The following is a 17,529-nucleotide window of genomic DNA, read 5'->3' as shown; positions in this document are numbered from 1 at the left end:
AAGTATCTGCAAGAGTGCTTAGTATATTAACTTCTCTAAGAGTTTTCCTTATTTAATCATTACTATTTAATAACAAATCAGTATAGATACTGTGTATTCCTCTTGAGGCTTTTGTAATCTTTCATAATCATGAGTTTTAAAACATAATAGTGCTTTAGTTCTAGAATCTCAGAAAATTACATAATTTGGAGCCAATGGTTCACACCTGTAATCCTAGCTACTGAGGAGGCTGAGAACTGAGGATCATGGTTCAAAGCCAGCCCAGGCAGAAAAGTCCGTGAGATTCCTATCTCCAATTACCCACTAGAAAACCAGAAGTGGTGTTGTGGCTCAAGTGGTAGAGCACTCACCTTGAGCTGAAGAGCGCAAGGATAGCGCCAAGCCCAGAGTTCAAACCCCACGACCTACAACAAAACAAAACAAAACATAATAGCTATTAAAAAAAAAAAATCAGAGCCAGGGGCTGGGAAGGTGACTCAGTGGTAGAGCGCTTGCCTTGCATGCATGAGGCCCTGGGTTCGATTCCTCAGCACCACATAAGCAAAAAGAAAAAAGCCAGAAGTGGCGCTGTGGCTCAAGTGGTAGAGTGCTAGCCTTGAGCTGAAGAGCTGAGGGACAGCGGCCAGGCCCAGAGTTCAGGCCCCACAACTGGACCAAAAAAATCAGAGCCAGGCACCGGTGGCTCATGCCTGTAATCCTGCCTGGGCTGGCTTTGAGCCAGGATCCTCAGATCTCAGCCTCCTGAGTGTCTAGGATTACAGGTGTGAGCAAGATTTTTCTTGGATTGATATGATCCTGGGTTTTTTATTCATATATTTCTTTGCATGTTCCTCTTCTGTCACTGTCTTCATTCTTTGTTCCTTTTTTTTTTTTTTTTAAAGGTAAGGCTTCAAAAATTCAAAACTTTAGTTGGGTGCCAGTGGCTCAAGCCTTTAATCCTAGCCACTCAGGAGGCTGAGATCTGAGGATCAGGGTTCAAAGCCAGCCCAGGCTGGAAATTTCATAACTTTTATCTCCGATAAACCACCAGAAAACTGGAAGAGGTGCTGTGGCTCAGGTGGTAGAGCACTCACCTTGAGCTGAAGAGCTGAGGGACAGTGCCCAAGCCCAGAGTTCAAGCCCTATGACAAAAAAATAAATTAAACTTTGCTATAGGGTTTGTTAGGGTATTTTTCTTTCTTACCATTTTTGTTTATGCAGTTGTGAAATACTGCTTTTCAGGTTTGAAGCTACCAAGTTTGTGATAAAGTGGCTTTGTAGGCATGAGAATCCAAAGATGCAAACCATGGCAGTGAGCATCACCTCCATTCTCGTCTTGCAGGTATGAAATGCCTACAGTTAAGACTTTTTCCTCCTTAGTCTGAACTAAAGCTTGGACATTTCACATTTGATTTTCTGTTTGCTTTTAGCTATTACCTGGACAAACCTCACAACTTCAAGAAGAACTCCTTATGGCAGTTAAGGTGAGTTTAATTGACTGTCACTTTTTATAGCCCCCCCCAAAAATCACCACTCATGTGAATGCAGCTTAAAATATTAAAGACCTATGTAAATGAAAAAGGCCTTAAAGGACTTGCTTTCCCTAGGAATCTACTCTTAGGCTGGGTGCTGGTGGGTCATGCATGTAATCCTAGCTACTCAGGAGGCTGAGATCTGAGGATTGGGGTTCAAAGCCAGCCTGGGCAGGAAAGTCTGTGAGACTCTTATCTCCAATAAACCACTAGAAAAACTGGAAGTGGCCCTGTGGCTCAAGCAGTAGAGCAGCTCGCCTTGAGCTGAAAAGTGCAAGGACAGCGCCCAAGCCCAGAGTTCAGGCCCCACAACCGACCAAAAAAAAAAAGAATCTTAAAGGCTGAGATTTCAGGATTGGGTTTCAAAGCCAGCTGGGACAAAAGAATCTGCCACTCTCCAATGAAACAGTAAAAAGTAGAAGCTGTTGTGTGCTGGTATCCTAAGCCTGTAACCATAGCTACTCAGGAGGCTGAGATTTAAGGATCGTGGTATGAAGTCAGCCTGGGCAGGAAAATCCATGAGACTTGTTACCTCCAATTAACCACCAGAAAACCAGAAGTGGTGGCTGTGGCTCAAAGTGATAGAGTGCTGCTGGCCTTGAGCAGAAAAGCCCAGGAACAGTCCATATGTACTGAATTCAAGTCCTAAGACCAAAAAACCCAAAAAAACTTGAAGTGGAGGTTGTGGCTCAGGTGGTAGAGAGGCAGCCTTAAAAGAAAAAGCTAAGCAATATTGGGAGGCCCTGAATTGAAGCCCCAGTACCAGCACTAAAGCAAGCAAACAACATTAACAAAAACCCTAACATCAGCTGAAAAACAGGCATCTGTCTTAGCATTAATGGCTCACAGTTACTATATGACTAGGATAATGTGTATAGAGTTTATGAGAGGAACAAGTGGTTCCTTGCCCTGCACCAGGACCTGCTTCATCCCTTGCTTTGTTTTCATTTTAGATCCCTGGGTAAGTGCACTTGTCTGTCACTCTTGACTCTTACAGTTGTATTTTTTGCCTTAAACTGTTAGGTTCTCTCATTATTGGGAAAAATATCTGAGGTGGTCTCACTCTTACCCATAGCAGATATGTTCTGATTTGTTTGGTGCTATTAGGTTTTTATGTATCTTTCCTTGGCTAGTTCAGTGACAATGATTGTCTGCTTCTTCTCACATAATAGTCTAATATGTCTGAAATAGTTTATAATTACTACGTTTAACTTGTGTCCAAAAATAACTTCCTGTTCTGAAGTAGCAAGTTTGATTCCTTAAAGTGAACCACTGGTTTCTTTCTTTTTTGGGGGGAAGGGGGGATCCAGTCGTGGGGCCTGAACTCTGGGCCTGGGCACTGTCCCTCAGCTCTTCAGCTCAAGGCTAGTGCTCTACCGCTTGAGCCACAGCGCCACTTCTGGCTTTTTTCTTTTTGCTTATGTGGTGCTGAGGAATCGACCCCAGGGCCTCAGGCATGCAAGGCAAGTGCTCTACCACTGAGCCACCTTCCCAGCCCCAACCACTGGTTTCTTAGGAGGTGAGTCCATTAGGATTTAACTTCAATGTCATGCTCTAGCCACACTGACTTTCTTTCTGATCATGAGCAGCCAACTTTTCTCTTTTTTTTCCTTTTTTTTTTTTTTGGTTGGTCCTGGGGCCTGAACTCTGGGCCTGGGCGCTGTCCCTCAGCTCTTCAGCTCAAGGCTAGCACTCTACCACTTGAGCCACAGCGCCACTTCTGGCTTTTTTTTTCTGCGTATGTGGTGCTGAGGAATCGAACCCAGGGCCTCATGCATGCAAGTCAAGTGCTCTACCACTGACCCACCTTCCCAGCTCCAAAATTGTCATTCTTACGGTCTATAAAACTTATGAAGTCTACAAACTTTGACACTACAACTATTTTTTTTTTCAAATGGGTGTTATGTACATTTCTTTCCTTTTGCTTGGTGTAAGTTTTCCCTCCTCTCTCATTCCCTCCCTCCCATTGCTGCCCTTTGATCAGTGTCCAGTACAGCTGATGGACCCCTCTGTTGTATTTTTTCATGTTTTCCTCTGATTCTGTACCCTCTTCCTATCTTACCTCAGATGTGCACATCTATATACCATATGTGAGGTGAAGAACACAGTCATCTAAAAATGATGTGACAAATTAAGAAGAGGTCCTTTGTTTCCTGAATCTCGTTTACTTTGTCATATCCTTGCATTCTGAATTTAACATCCGCACATATCAGGGAGACCATGTGCCTGCCATTTATCTCTCTGATCTTGGCTTATTTTGCTCAACATGATTTGTTCTAGTTCCATTCCCCTGCCAGTGCCATTATTTTGTCTTTTCTAATGACTGTGTAATATTCCATTGTATATAGGTACCACAGTTTTTGGATCCATTCATCTGTAGTGGGGCATCCAGGTTGTTTCCTTTTCTTGGCTGTTGTGTATAGTGCAGGAATGAACATGGAGGTGCATGTGTTCTTGTATCATGGTTCCTGTTGCTCAGGATAGATGCCTAGGAATGGTATGGCTGGGTCTTAGGGAAAACTTCTGTTTCCTTAAAAAGGAAGAGGTAGGTATAATATTATAGAAAGAAAATAGTAGACAAAACCAGTAAATGATTGGTAAAACCTTGGGTTGAGAAATCAGGTTTGATGTTAACACTGCTTCAGTCAGTTATGAGAATATCTAATTCCCTGTCTCTTTGGTTTTTAGGAACTTCTAGCAATAGTGAAACAAAAGACTACTGAGAACTTACATGATGTCACCTTCTTGTTTAGTATGAAAGCACTTTGGAATCTTACAGATGAGTCTCCTGCTGCCTGCAAATACTTTATTGAAAATCAAGGATTGGAGATCTTCATTCAAGTCTTAGAGGTAGGAAAATAGTATTGTTTTCCTATGTAAAGTTGTTTTCTTCATGGCAAACTAATCTTTTTTTTTTTTTTTTGACAGACTTTTCCAGAGTCCACAATACAAAGCAAAATACTTGGTCTTTTGGTAAGGTGAATTGTATTAAATTAATTTTAATTACTTAAAGAAAACTAATCATTATGTATTATGTAAATCTATTGTATGCTAGGCATTGTTGTAAGCAGTTTGTTTATAAATTCATTTAATCTTTACATTGTTCCAGTAAAACATATAACAATTTAGTCCCTTGAAACAATAACCATTTTATTAAGAATCCATGGAACAGCCGGGCGCTGGTGGCTCACGCCTGTAATCCTAGCTACTCAGGAGGCTGAGATCTGAGGATCGCGGTTCAAAGCCAGCCCGGGCAGGAGAGACCGTGAGACTCCTATCTCCAATAAACCACCAGAAAACCAGAAGTGGCGCTGTAGCTCAAGTGGTAGAGCGCTCGCCTTGAGCTGAAGAGCTGAGGGACAGCGCCCAGGCCCAGAGTTCAAGCCCCACGGCCGACAAAAAAAAAAAAAAAGAATCCATGGAACATAATAGTGAATTCCTATAATCTTCTATCCTAAGAGGGTAAAGCAAGAGAATTTTGAGTTACAGGCCAACCTGCACTATTTTTTTTTTTTTTAAATCTATGGGTGAACTCACTGAGTTTGAACTCACCTCAGCTGTACATTCTGCTAATATGGGAGTCTTATTGATGCAGTGTCTATCTAGTGGCTTTACTAAAGCTGATGGATCTAAGATACATGAGAATTGGGATGAGTCATCAGCTCAGCTTTGTCTCCATCAGCTTCCTCCAGTGGCAGTCTCAGAGCAACAGTGGAGGTCAAGTCTTAACTATGCGAGTTCTTCTTGTATACTGATACCATGTTATCTTTGCTCTAATGTTTGTTTTTATTTTGGGGGGGTGGGGTCCAGTTGTGGGGCCTGAACTCTGGGCCTGAGCACTGTCCCTCAGCTCTTAAGCTCAAGGCTAGCACTTGAGCCACAGCACCACTTCCGGCTTTTTTCTTTTTGCTTATGTGGTGCTGAGGAATCGAACCCAGGGCCTCAGGCATGCAAGGCAAGCGCTCTACCACTGAGCTACCTTCCCAGCCTGCTCTAATGTTTAATTGGCCATTGTACACTGGTTATGTGGTTATATGGTTAAGCTGATCTTAAAGAATGTGGCCATTGCTACTTGGGAAGGAGCAGCAGTGTCCTGTTGCTAAAGGGTATATGTACAGGAATATGAAAAATAGTGCTATGAAGCCAGGTGCTGGTGGCTCACGCCTGTAATCCTAGCTAATTAGGTGACTGAGATCTGAGGATTGTGGTTTAAAGCCAGCCTGACAGGAAAGTCTGTGAGACTATTATCTCTAAACTACTAAAAAGGCCACAAGTGGAGCTGTGGCTCAAGTGGTAGAGTGCTAGCCTTGAGTAAAAGAAGTTCAGCACCTAGGCCTTGAGTTCAAGCCCCAGGACTAGCACCAAAATAAAAATACAAATAAAATGGTGCTACAATTACTCTTAGTAGTCACACATCATTTTCCACATTTCTTTCTCTTTATTTTTTTTTTTTTTTGGTCCGGTCATGGGGCCTGAACTCTGGGCCTGGGTGCTGTCCCTCAGCTCTTCAGCTCAAGGCTAGCGCTCTACCATTTGAGCCACAGTGCCACTTCCAGCTTTTTTCTTTTTGCTTATGTGGTGCTGAGGAATTGAACCCAGGGCCTCATGCATGCAAGGCAAGCGCTCTACCACTGAGCCACCTTCCCAGCCCTTCTTCCTCTTTTTTTTTTGGTCCAGTACTTTTTTTGCTCAAGGCTAGCTCTCTACTTCTTGAGCCACAGTGCCACTTCTGGCTTTTTCTTTTTATATGGTTCTGAAGAATTGAACCCAGGGCTTTCATGGATGCTAGCAAGCACTCTACCACTAAGCCACATTTCCAGTCCTTGCTTTTTTTCTAACTGATAAGATGATATGTTATCACTTCTTTATTATGCTAATTATGTATGAATTCATTCCCAAGTAGAAATGTTGTAGGGATTTTCCCCACTGGTACTGAATGAGTAAGCTGTAAGAAAGCAAATAGTTGGAAGATGATTCCAGGCCTTGGTGGCTCACACCTGTAATCCTAGCTACTCAGGAGGCTGAGATCTGAGGATTATGGTTCAGAGCTAGCTTGGGCAGGAAACTCCATGAGACTCTTATCTCCAATAAACCATTCAGAAAACCGGAAGTGGCGTGGTGCTGTGGCTCAAATGGTAGAGGGCTCACCTTGATCTAAAGAGCTGAGGGATAGAGCCTACACCCAGAGTTCAAGTCCCACGACTGACCCCCCCCCAAAAAAAAAAAAAAGTTGGAAAATGGAGAAGCCTATATTTCAAGAACTGGGGGGTAGCCTTAAGGAGCTGAACCACAAACTGAATTTCTCAGTCCTGCAGCCATAGGAAAATTCTTCCAGCAGCAGTTGAGTGAGAATGGAAGTAGATTCTCCTCAGTGGGCTACAGCCCACTCAAAACTCTGATTGCAGTATCTAAGTTAGAGGTCCTAAAGCAGTCATGCCCAGACTTCTGTCCTACAGGGATTGTGAAGCAGTAACTGCATATTATTGAGTAATTTATTCTAACACATATTAAACTAATGAAATAGATAGATTATCTGCTTTTCATTGTTAAGCTTATATAATTTTGAAATTTAATAGGCAGTGTTAAATATTTGAGACAGGCCTGAATTTGTACTCTCTAATTCAAGCAATTAACTAGCAATGTGAATTCGACAAGTTAATCTTGCTGAGTGTCAAGTCATAGGATTATTGCAAACATTAAAGTGAAGAAGCAAATTAAAAAGAAACCATGTGTTTATCTAGTACTGTACCTAGTACTTAGTGTTTACTAAGTGATTTGTTCCACTTTTATTTATTATTTTTTATTTTTTGTCATTTGTGGGGTTTGAACTCTGAGCTTGGGTATTATCTCTGCACTCTTCAGCTCAAGGTGAGCACTCTATCGCTTGAGCCATAGCGCCTCTTCTTAATGATTTATTAGTGATCATACGCCTCACAAAGGGTATTAGGTTGGGCTGGGAAGGTGGCTCAGTGGTAGAGTGCTTGCCTTACATGCATGAGGCCCTGGGTTCCATTCCTTAGCACCACATAAGCAGAAAAAGCCAGAAGTGGCACTTTGGCTCAAGTAGTAGAGCAGTAGCCTTGCACTAAAGAGCTGAGGGACAGTGCCCAGTCCCAGAGTTCAGGCCCCATGACCGACAAAAAAAAAAAAAGAAAAAGAGATAGTAGGCCAAGTTGAGAGAGAGGAAGATGAGAATAAGGTTGGGAAATTTATCTTCCTTCTAGTTGGAAAAAGAGCTAGTTCTTTCTCCCTTCCTGCCCACTAATGCTCTCTGCTTCCTTTGTTCTATAGAACAACATAGCCGAAGTCAGAGAACTCTCTCCCACGCTGCTAACCGACTGTGTGCTGAAGCATATAAGCAGTTTACTTCATAGCAAGGACATAGAAGTGAGCTATTTGGCTGCAGGTATCCTAGCCCATCTGACATGTGACAGAAAAAAATGGCTCTTCCATGACCTGCAAAGGAATGCTCTTCTCCAGGATTTGGTACAGGAACCAAATATTTTCATAAAAATTACATGTGCAAACTACTTGTGTATGCCTTAATTCTAATATTCTTTTCCATTTTTTGGCTTTTTTCAAAACTATTTGTTTTGAGCCAGGTGTGTATGACCTGTATAACATGTTTTGATGAAATTCTTGACTTTATTTTGGGCATCATCTATCAGTTTCCCCATAGTGTGAAATAAATGTACTTTTTCTTCCTGTCCCTATGCACATTCTTTCCTATACTACAATTATAAATTTTTCATTTCTTTTTTTTTTTTTTTGTCGGTTGTGGGGCTTGAACTCTGGGCCTGGGCGCTGTCCCTCAGCTCTTCAGCTCAAGGCTAGCACTCTACTACTTGAACCACAGTGCCACTTCCAGCTTTTCTTTTCTTTTTTTCTGCTTATGTGGTGCTGAGGAATCGAACCCAGGGCCTCATGCATGCAAGGCAAGCGCTCTACCACTAAGCCACCTTCCCAGGCCCTCCCCCTTTTTTTGTTTATGTTGGTCATGGGACTTGAACTCTGGGCCTGGTGCTGTCCCTCAGCTCTTCGGCACTAGGGGAGCTCTCTACCACTTGAGCCACAGCACCACTTCCAGTTTTTTGGTGGCTAATTGGCGATAAAGAGTCTCACAGATTTTTGTTCCCCGGGCTGGCTTTGAACCATGATCCTCAGATCTCAGCTTCCTGAGTAGCCTGGGTTCACTATCTTTAAAATGAAGCTTTTTCATTATGCATCCTTGTGCACGAGTGTTACTGAGTATTAAACCCAGGGCTTTGCACATGCCAGGCAGTTATTCTACCATTGGGTCTACCTGCCTTCCCTCTCCCTTCTTTCCTTTTTTCTTTTCTCCCCCTCACTGCCCTTCCCTCTTCTTCTTTGTGTGTGCTTGAACTTGGGGCCTGGGTGCTATCCCTTAGTTTTTTTTTTTTCTCAAGGCTGGTGTTCTACCACTTGAGCCATAGCTCTACTTATGGCTTTTTGCTGGTTTATTGGAGAGGCTTTTACTTCCTTCCTGGGCTGGCTTAAGAACTCAATCCTCAGAACTAGCCTCCTGATATCTAGGGTTGCAGACATGAATCATTGGCGCCAATCCTTCCTTTCCCCTTCCCTCTTTTTTTCTTCCTTTTCTCAGTCTGTCTGCTTCTGTGGTACTAGACTTTGAACTCAGTTCCTTCTTAGGCAGGCCCTGCCCTCCACTGGTTATTTTTGAGATGGGATCTAACTTTCTACCTGGGTGAGTGCCAAGACCATGACCCATCTATTTCAGGCTTCTTTTTTACTGGTGGTATGACAAACATGTATCACTGCATGTAGCTTTTGGTGAGAAGGAATCCTTGAAACCTTTCTCTCTCTCTCTTTTTTTTTTTTTGGTTGATCGTGGGGCTTGAACTCTGGGCCTGGGCGCTGTGCCTCAGCTCTTCAGCTCAAGACCAGCACTCTACCACTTGTGCCACAGCTCTACTTCCGGTTTTCTAGTGGTTTATTGGATATCAGAGTCTCATGGACTTTCCTGCCCGGGCTGGCTTTGAACTGTGATCCTCAGATATCAGCCTCCTGAGTAGCTAGGATTACACGCGTGAGCCACCAGTGCCCGGCTTCCCTGAAATCTTTCTACCTGGGCTTGCTTTCAACCTGAGCCACTGCAGCTGGTACCACTGAGCTTTTTTATCCTCAGAACTTCATTGCATTTTTTTGCTACATGACTTTGTTCATATATTATGTGTGTGTATAATAATTACCGAATTGATTATTCTCAAGTGAGTATATCTAAATTTGTAATTGCCACATTTTGAAAATGTATGTTTCAAAATACAAATAACAAAATATTCTATAATGGTATTTCTAAAATAACAGCATATAATATTAAGATCTTTGTTTTCTCCTCTTTCTTTTGGAGTTAGCATGCAACCATCCAGAATTGGCCAAGTTCAAGTTGTAAGATGTCAGCATTGGTGACTTACAGGTAATTTTATTATGATTTCTTAGGTTTGCGTTTAGTGTACTCAATACAATATCAAGTAGCTTTGATTTCTTTTCTGTGCTATTGTAAAAATTATTTATAGAAAAGCTGAGTTTTGAGGCTGACAGTGTGAACTTCTCTATGGAAGGAGGCTGACAGGGTGCAAATGTGACAATACTGAATTCATATGCAGCTTTTTGGATGGTCCCTGTGCTTGGTGCAAAACACATCTGTCTCCTCACTGAGAGAAGATATTGAAGATGGTTTTTATATCCCTGAGTTCTCAACTAACATTTTTGTATTTTTAGATCCTTCAGGGCATTTTTCCCACTACTTGGCAACTTCTCTCAACCAGAGGTTCAACTCTGGGCACTATGGGCTATGTATCATGTCTGCAGTAAAAACCGTATGTATTAAAGTAATTTTCCAACTAATAGTTTTCTAAATAATAAAAAAGGTCAAAATGGACTTTGAATATTCACCTTTGTCCTGGATTTAACTTGTTAAAAAGGAAGGGAAAGCCGGGCCTGGTGGCTCACGCCTGTAATCCTAGCTACTCAGGAGGCTGAGATCTGAGGCTCGCGGTTCAAAGCCAGCCCGGGCAGGAAAGACCGTGAGACTCCTATCTCCAATAAACCACCAGAAAACCGGAAGTGGCGCTGTAGCTCAAGTGGTAGAGCACTCGCCTTGAGCTGAAGAGCTGAGGGACAGCGCCCAGGCCCAGAGTTCAAGCCCCATGACTGACAAAAAAAAAAAAAAAAAGGAAGGGAAAAATTACTAGCTTAAAAAATGCTACATACAGTAAGGAACTGGGAATGTAGTTTAGTGGTAGAGTGCTTGCCTAGCATGCATGAAACCCTGGGTTTGTTTCCTTAGTACCACATAAACAGAAAAAGCCAGAAGTGGCACTGTGCTTCAAAGTGGTAGAGTGCTAGCCTTAAGCAAAAGAGTTCAGGGACAGTGTCCAATTCCTGAGTTCAAGGCCCAGGACCAGCAAAAAAAAAAAAAGAAGAGCTACAGAATTGGCAGTATATTTAGGAGGGAACATCTAAGTAGTATAGACCTATGTGCAAGTTTTTACCCACTCCTATTACCTAAAGGCAAGTGTTGTGAATAATTGGGTAGTTATCCTAATTTTCTTTCTCTCTTTTTTTGGGGGGTGTGGGTGTGCTGTTGGTGGTGGGACTTGAACTCAGGGCCTGGGCATTGTCCTTGAGCTATTTTGCTCAGGGCTAGTGATCTACCATTTTGAGCCACAGCTCTATTTCTGGTTTTTGAGTAGTTAATTGGAGATAAGAGTCTCATGGGGACTCTTCTGCTTGGGCTGGCTTTGAATCTTGATCCTCAGATCTCAGCCTCCTGAGCAGCTAGGATTACAGGTATGAGCCATTGGTGCCCAACTAATTTTTTTTTTAAGTAATACATGGATCTGTTTCTTTTCAATGTCTGAGAGATTGTTTTTGTTTTTGTTTTTTTTTTGGTCGGTCGTGGGGCTTAAACTCTGGGCCTGGGCGCTGTCCCTCAGCTCTTCAGCTCAAGGCTAGCCCTCTACCACTTGAGCTACAGCGCCACTTCCGGTTTTCTGGTGGTTTATTGGAGATAGGAGTCTCATGGTCTCTCCTGCCCGGGCTGGCTTTGAACTGCGATCCTCAGATCTCGGCCTCCTGAGTAGCTAGGATTACAGGTGTGAGCCACCAGCCCCCGGCTGTCTGAGAGATTGGGAAGCCAGCTGTCTGCTTATTTCTTAGGCAGAGTATGTTCTTACATGTTTTGCTGCTTAAAATCCCCTTTGGGAATTTTTAGTTTATATCCTTTACTCATGTTCAAGCCCCAGTATCTCATTTGTCTCAACAAAACTACAAGGGGTTGGCATTATTATTAATATCCAAATATTAGAGATAAAAAATTTCAACTGAGGGCTGGGAAGGTGGTTCAGTGGTAGAGTGCTTGCCTCACATGTATGAGGCCCTGGATTCGATTCTTCAGCACTGCATAAGCAGAAAAAGCTGGAAGTGGCACCGTGGCTCAAGTGTTAGAGTGTTAGCCTTGAGCAAAAGAAGCTCAGGGACAGTGCCCAGGCTCCGAGTTCAAGCCCCAGGACTGGCAAAGAAAAAAACAACAACTGAGGTTCAGGGAAGTAACTTGCCCAAGATACAAACACATACCAGCTGTTCCTAGAGACGAAGTTCTAATTTAGTGTGATCCAGTTTTAGTGGGGAAAAACAAATAAATAAATAAATCTATATCTATATCTATATCTATATCTATATATATATATATGGGTTTTTTTTTCCCTGCCTCTTTTAAACTTTGGGCCTGTGCTTGCTAGGTAGGCACTACTCTACACTTAAGCTAGGCATATAGCCCTCTTTGCTTTCAGACCCCATGTGAAAAGATAGGGTCTCACCGTGTTTTGTTTTGTTTTTTTTTTTTTTGTCGGTGGTGGGGCTTGACCTCCGGGCCTGGGCACTGTCCCTCAGCTCTTCAGCTCAAGACAAGCGCTCTATCTATGCTTGAGCCATAATGCCATTTCCAGTTTTTCTAGTGGTTTTATTGGAGATAAGAGTCTCACGGACTTTCCTGTCTGGGCTGGCTTTGAACTATGATCCCAGATCTCAGCCTCCTGAGTAGCTAGGATTACAGGCGTGAGCTACCGGCAGCCCGCTCCCGCTCCGTGTTTCTTTTTTTTTTTTTTTTTTTTTTTGTCGGTTGTGGGGCTTGAACTTTGGACCTGAACGCTGTCCCTCAGTTCTTCAGCTCAAGGCTAGCACACTACCACTTGAGCTACAGCGCCACTTCCCCTTGTTTTGTTTTCTTGAGCCCAGTCATTTTTATTTTTTTGGTTGGTTGTGGGACTTGAACTCTGGGCTTGAACTCTGTCCCTCAGCTCTTGATCTCAAGGCTAACACTCTACCACTTGAGCCACTGCGCCACTTATGGTTTTCTGAGTGGTTTATTGGAGATAAGAGTCTTATGGACTTTCCTGCCCTGCCTGGCTTTGAACCATGATCCTCAGATGTCAGCCTGAGTAGCTAGGATTATGGCGTGAGCCACTGGTGCCTGGCTGGATTTAGATTTTGATGGGTTGTTAATAATAAAATTCTTTAATTGAAGTATGAGTCCCTCTCCCCACTCTTACTATTAAATAATAGCCATCTGAATAAGAAAAGAGGGGTGGGAGAGGTTTCAATATCTTCTATTAATGCTATTGTACTCTGTTGTCAGCTAATTCCCTGATAATTTTTCCTTTGGTTCCTTTGTGGTACATCTTAATTGTATTTTCCCCACCAGCAGAACTGTTCAGTTTATTAAACATTCAAGTACAGTAGCATCTGGTAAAATTGGAACAAAATTGGGATGCTTAACTCCACGATGGATTTATTTCTATTCTGATTAGAGATTTTTGCTTCCTGAATATAGAGATTAAAAAATGTTACCCATCTCCCATTTATTTTATTTTTTGTAGAATTTCTTTCAGAAATATACTTGTGCATATCCAAATCTTTCTGTCCTTTATCCTTTATTTTTCCTGGGAGATAAGGGAGGCTATAAGCTATACCTCCAGCTATTTTTTTATTTTTTTAGGTCTGGTTGTGGGGTCTGAACTCTGGGCCTGGGCACTGTCCCTCAGCTCTTCAGCTGAAGGCTAGCACTCTACCACTTGAGCCATAGCGCCACTTCCAGCTTTTTTCTTTTTGCTTATGTCGTGCTGAGGAATCGAACCCAGGGCCTCAGGCATGCAAGGCAAGCGCTCTACCACTAAGCTACCTTCCCAACTTCCCCTCCAACTATTTTTGTTTTCATTTATGCAATAAGTTTTTTTTTTTTTTTTTTTTGCCTAAACTGGACTGCAATCTTCCTATTTATGTTCTCCAAGGAGCTAGAATGACAGGGTATGTACCACCATGCCCAGACTTTTCTGTTGATGTCTTGCAAGTTTTTGTTTTGTTAAGGTTGGTCTGGAACCCATAAACTTCCTGATCTCAGTCTCCTCTTTAGCTGGAATGACAGGTACAAACTCTCACACCAGCTTTGTGGCGGGGAGTGGGGGTTATAGGGGTGTGGGAATCTCTTGATTTTTTTTGTCTACACTGCATTAAAGCCTTTCCAGTCTTCTTAATTTCTCTGAAACGTTCACTTGGTATAGATCCAAACCGACTTGGGACTGTTGTTATGAATTCTCAGCAAAGACTTCTTCTATATACCCTGAGAGTCTGTACCAACATAAAAATACTTCATTGTTTCTTGCTTCTGTTTAGTACATTGAGGGACCAGCTTGATCCTTTATTCTCTGGTTTTTGTGTGTGTGTGTGTGTCAGTCATGGGGCTGGAACTCTCGGCCTGGGCACTGTCCCTGAGCTCTTCAGCTCAAGGCTAGTGCTCTACCACTTGAACCACAGAGCCACTTCTGGATTTTTCTGTTTATGTGATGTTGAGGAATTGAACCCAGGGCCTCATGGATGTGAGGCAAGCACCCTGCCACTGAGCCACCTTCACAGCCCCTTGATTATTTTTTTGGATATTTTCTGCTTTATTTCCACAAGTGTGGAAATGCCCCTGGGATTTCCAGGGCCATAAGATATTTCATTCTGTTCTATTAAGGCATATAGTGTTAATGACATTTACTAAGGTGTAAACCATTAGCCTGTTTTTTTTGTTTTTTTGTTTTTTTTGGTCAGTCATGGGGCTTGAACTCTGGGCCTGGGCACTGTCCCTCAGCTCTTCAGCTCAAGGTGAGCACTCTACCACTTGAGCTACAGCGCCACTTCTGGTTTTCTAGTGGTTTATTGGAGATAAGAGTTTCAGACTTTCCTGCTGGGTTGGCTTTGAACAGCGATCCTCAGATCTCAGCCTCCTGAGTAGCTAGGATTACAGGTGTGAGCCACCAGCACCTGGCCCATTAGCTTTTCTTACTAAACTTTTTTTTTGGTCAGTCATGGGGCTTGAACTCTGGACTTGGGCGCTGTCCCTGTGCTCTTCAGCTCAAGGTGAGCTTAAGCCACAGGGCCACTTCCGGTTTTCCAGTGGTTTCTTGGAAATAAGAGTCTCATGGACTTTTGTGCCCGGGCTGGCTTTGAAACGTGATCCTCAGATCTCAGCCTCCTCAGTAACTAGGATTTCAAGCGTTAGCCACCGGCACCTGGCTCATAGTGTTTCTTTATTTCATTTTCTTTCAGCCAGCAAATACTGCAAAATGATAGTGGAAGAAGAAGTGTTGAAGCTTTTGTATGATACCCAGGAGCACAGTCAGGTGAACCCACAAGTACAGCAGCTTGCAGCTTCCATTCTAGAGGACTTCAGGATGCATTTTATGAATTATCAGAGGCTCCCACTATAGTGAACGCCCTTCATAGGTGACAGGTCTTCTGTTCTATTGGTAATCGAATGTTGAAACCAGTTTGAGTTTGTGAGTTGACCGTCTCATTACCCTGTTTGTTTATCTTATTACTAAAAGGTTGAACTTGTATGATCACTGTAATTACAAACTCAGGTTGGGCTCATTCTAGAGACACTCCTTCAGTAATTTAAAAAAACCAAAACCATAGACTTGACAGACTTCACCTGGAAGCTTATGTTGGAATGTTGTACAAATTTTTCCTAACCCTGGACAGTTTCTCCACTTTGGGAGCTCATCAGGAGAATAGGACTTGCTTACCCTGAAGATGAAGGAAAGACCTACAGAGTCCTTGATATTTGTTAATTTTCTCAGTTGTTATTTCTGATTATATGACAGTACCAGAAAAGACGTACATGAAGAAAGAAGATGAGAAGTAAGGCTAAGGATGTGTCTGAAGTGGTAGAATACTTGCCTAGCAAGGAGTGGTCAGAATAAAGTATATGTGGCATTTAGTTAATTTGTTCAGACTATACCCAAAACTAGGAAGGGGAAGGGTTAGAAAAAAGGGTTTGAGTATGTATTTATTCTTTTTTTTTTTTTTTTTTTTTTTTAATGGCAGTCCTGGGGCTTGAGCCACTGTGCCACTTCTGGCTTTTTCTGTTTATGTGGTACTGAGGAATTGAGCCCAAGGATTCATACATGCTAGGCAAGTACTCTACCACTAAGCCACATTCCCAACCCCTGTATTTATTCTTTATTATTGATAACTGACAAATACGTTTTTGTACCTTAAACCATGGTTTAAACTTTTATTCATCCAAAGCAGAATTTGTGAACAAGTCTTTTCAGAGTCCGTAAATTATCCATTCTTCTGCATGCTTCCAAAAAGGTCTTAGTTTCCTGCTCTGGGTTCCAGCATTTTGGAGCATTGTTTTACCAGATAACCAATTTTTCACTAATTCAGGGATGTCATGGGAACCAGGGTCTATGTAGGTGTGTCCATGTGTGTGTGTGTGTATGTGTGTGTGTACAAGGTTTTGAACTCTGGGCTGCATTCTTCCTCAGCTTTCTAATACATGACTGATGCTCTACTACTTAAGCCAGGCCTCTACTCTGGCTTTTTGATGACTAGAGATGGAATCTGCAGGCATTTGTTCTTGAGTTGGCTGCTAACGTCTCTCAGGTTTCAGCGTCCTACGCAGTCTGAACCACAGGTGCCAAACCTTGAATGTCTGAGTTCCAATCCTGTATCAGGTGCCCTTTCAAGTTTTGTCTTCACAGCAGTCCTCTGGTATAGGTAAATTTTTTTCTCCTCAGTTGAAAGGTGAGAAGGAAAAGGAAGTTTAGGGCAGTTACTTTTCTGAGTTGTGAGAACGGTGCTACTTCTGAAGCCTGCCTTCCAGGAAACAAGTATAACCTTTGTATGTTTGCATTTAGCAAATCAACAGTTATTACGATGTGTCTGTGCTGTGGTAGAGCCAGTGAATCTAGGCCAGGTTTCTCTGGCTGCTTAGGTAGAACAACTCTAGAGGATCCTGAAGCAGCCTTAGAAGAAAAGGGCATTGAGGCTGGTATTGACAAGCAAATGCTAGCCTTCCACCTCCATTTATTTTCCAAGTGCGTCATCTAGTTTGCCTTTGCCCATGCCATTCGCATCACTGCTGATTCATATGCCTACTTGTCTTCAAGGATCTATTGTAATGGTGCCTGCTCATTTCTGCTTTGCTTCCTCAAAATCACTACTTCCTTTTAAGTGCTCCCAAAGGCCATTAAAAGTCTTCCTGCAACCTGCAATCTACAAAAGTCCTTCAACACTGATTGTACTTCTCACAATTACAGTGTAAGCTAACAATCATAACATGTTTATTGAACACAAGGTGTGTGTGTTTGTGTGTTGGTCCTGAGCCTTGAACTTAAGAGTCTGGGTGCTTTCTCTCAGCTTTTTTGTTCAAGGCTGGATCTTCCTCTTGAACCACAGCTCTACTTCTGGCTTTTTTGGTGCATAATTGGAGATGAGCCTGCTGGGCTGGCTTTGAACCATGATCTTCAAATCTCAGCCTCCTAGTAGCTAGGATTACAAGTGTGAACCACCAGTGCCCAGGTAACTGATTTAAATCCGCACAGCAGATTAATTTCACAGGTACAGAAACTGAGGCCTCAGAAGATTAAGCAGTTTGTCCAAGGTTACATCACAAGGAGAGAGCTAGGATCTGCAGTTGCTACTGATC

At 42.6% G+C, this 17,529-nt stretch overlaps 1 protein-coding gene across 1 annotated transcript in view; it reads left to right on the top strand.

Moving 5' to 3' along the window:
• Positions 1–16,065, top strand: part of Zyg11a (zyg-11 family member A, cell cycle regulator) — a 41,165-nt gene extending 25,100 nt beyond the window's left edge. The window contains exons 7-14 of the mRNA XM_069987211.1: positions 1,222–1,321; positions 1,410–1,463; positions 4,200–4,361; positions 4,440–4,484; positions 7,803–7,997; positions 9,905–9,966; positions 10,272–10,369; positions 15,141–16,065. Of these exons, the coding sequence (XP_069843312.1) occupies positions 1,222–1,321; positions 1,410–1,463; positions 4,200–4,361; positions 4,440–4,484; positions 7,803–7,997; positions 9,905–9,966; positions 10,272–10,369; positions 15,141–15,301 (877 nt within the window). The 3' untranslated portion in view covers positions 15,302–16,065. The remainder of the gene's footprint in view (positions 1–1,221; positions 1,322–1,409; positions 1,464–4,199; positions 4,362–4,439; positions 4,485–7,802; positions 7,998–9,904; positions 9,967–10,271; positions 10,370–15,140) is intronic.
• The last annotated feature ends 1,464 nt before the right edge of the window (positions 16,066–17,529 follow it).

The sequence above is a fragment of the Dipodomys merriami genome, unplaced genomic scaffold (genome assembly GCF_024711535.1).
Source record: "Dipodomys merriami isolate MVZ:Mamm:240054 unplaced genomic scaffold, mDipMer1.0.p SCAF_34, whole genome shotgun sequence".
NCBI lineage: Eukaryota > Metazoa > Chordata > Mammalia > Rodentia > Heteromyidae > Dipodomys > Dipodomys merriami.
This window is presented reverse-complemented; position numbering and strand designations above follow the sequence as displayed.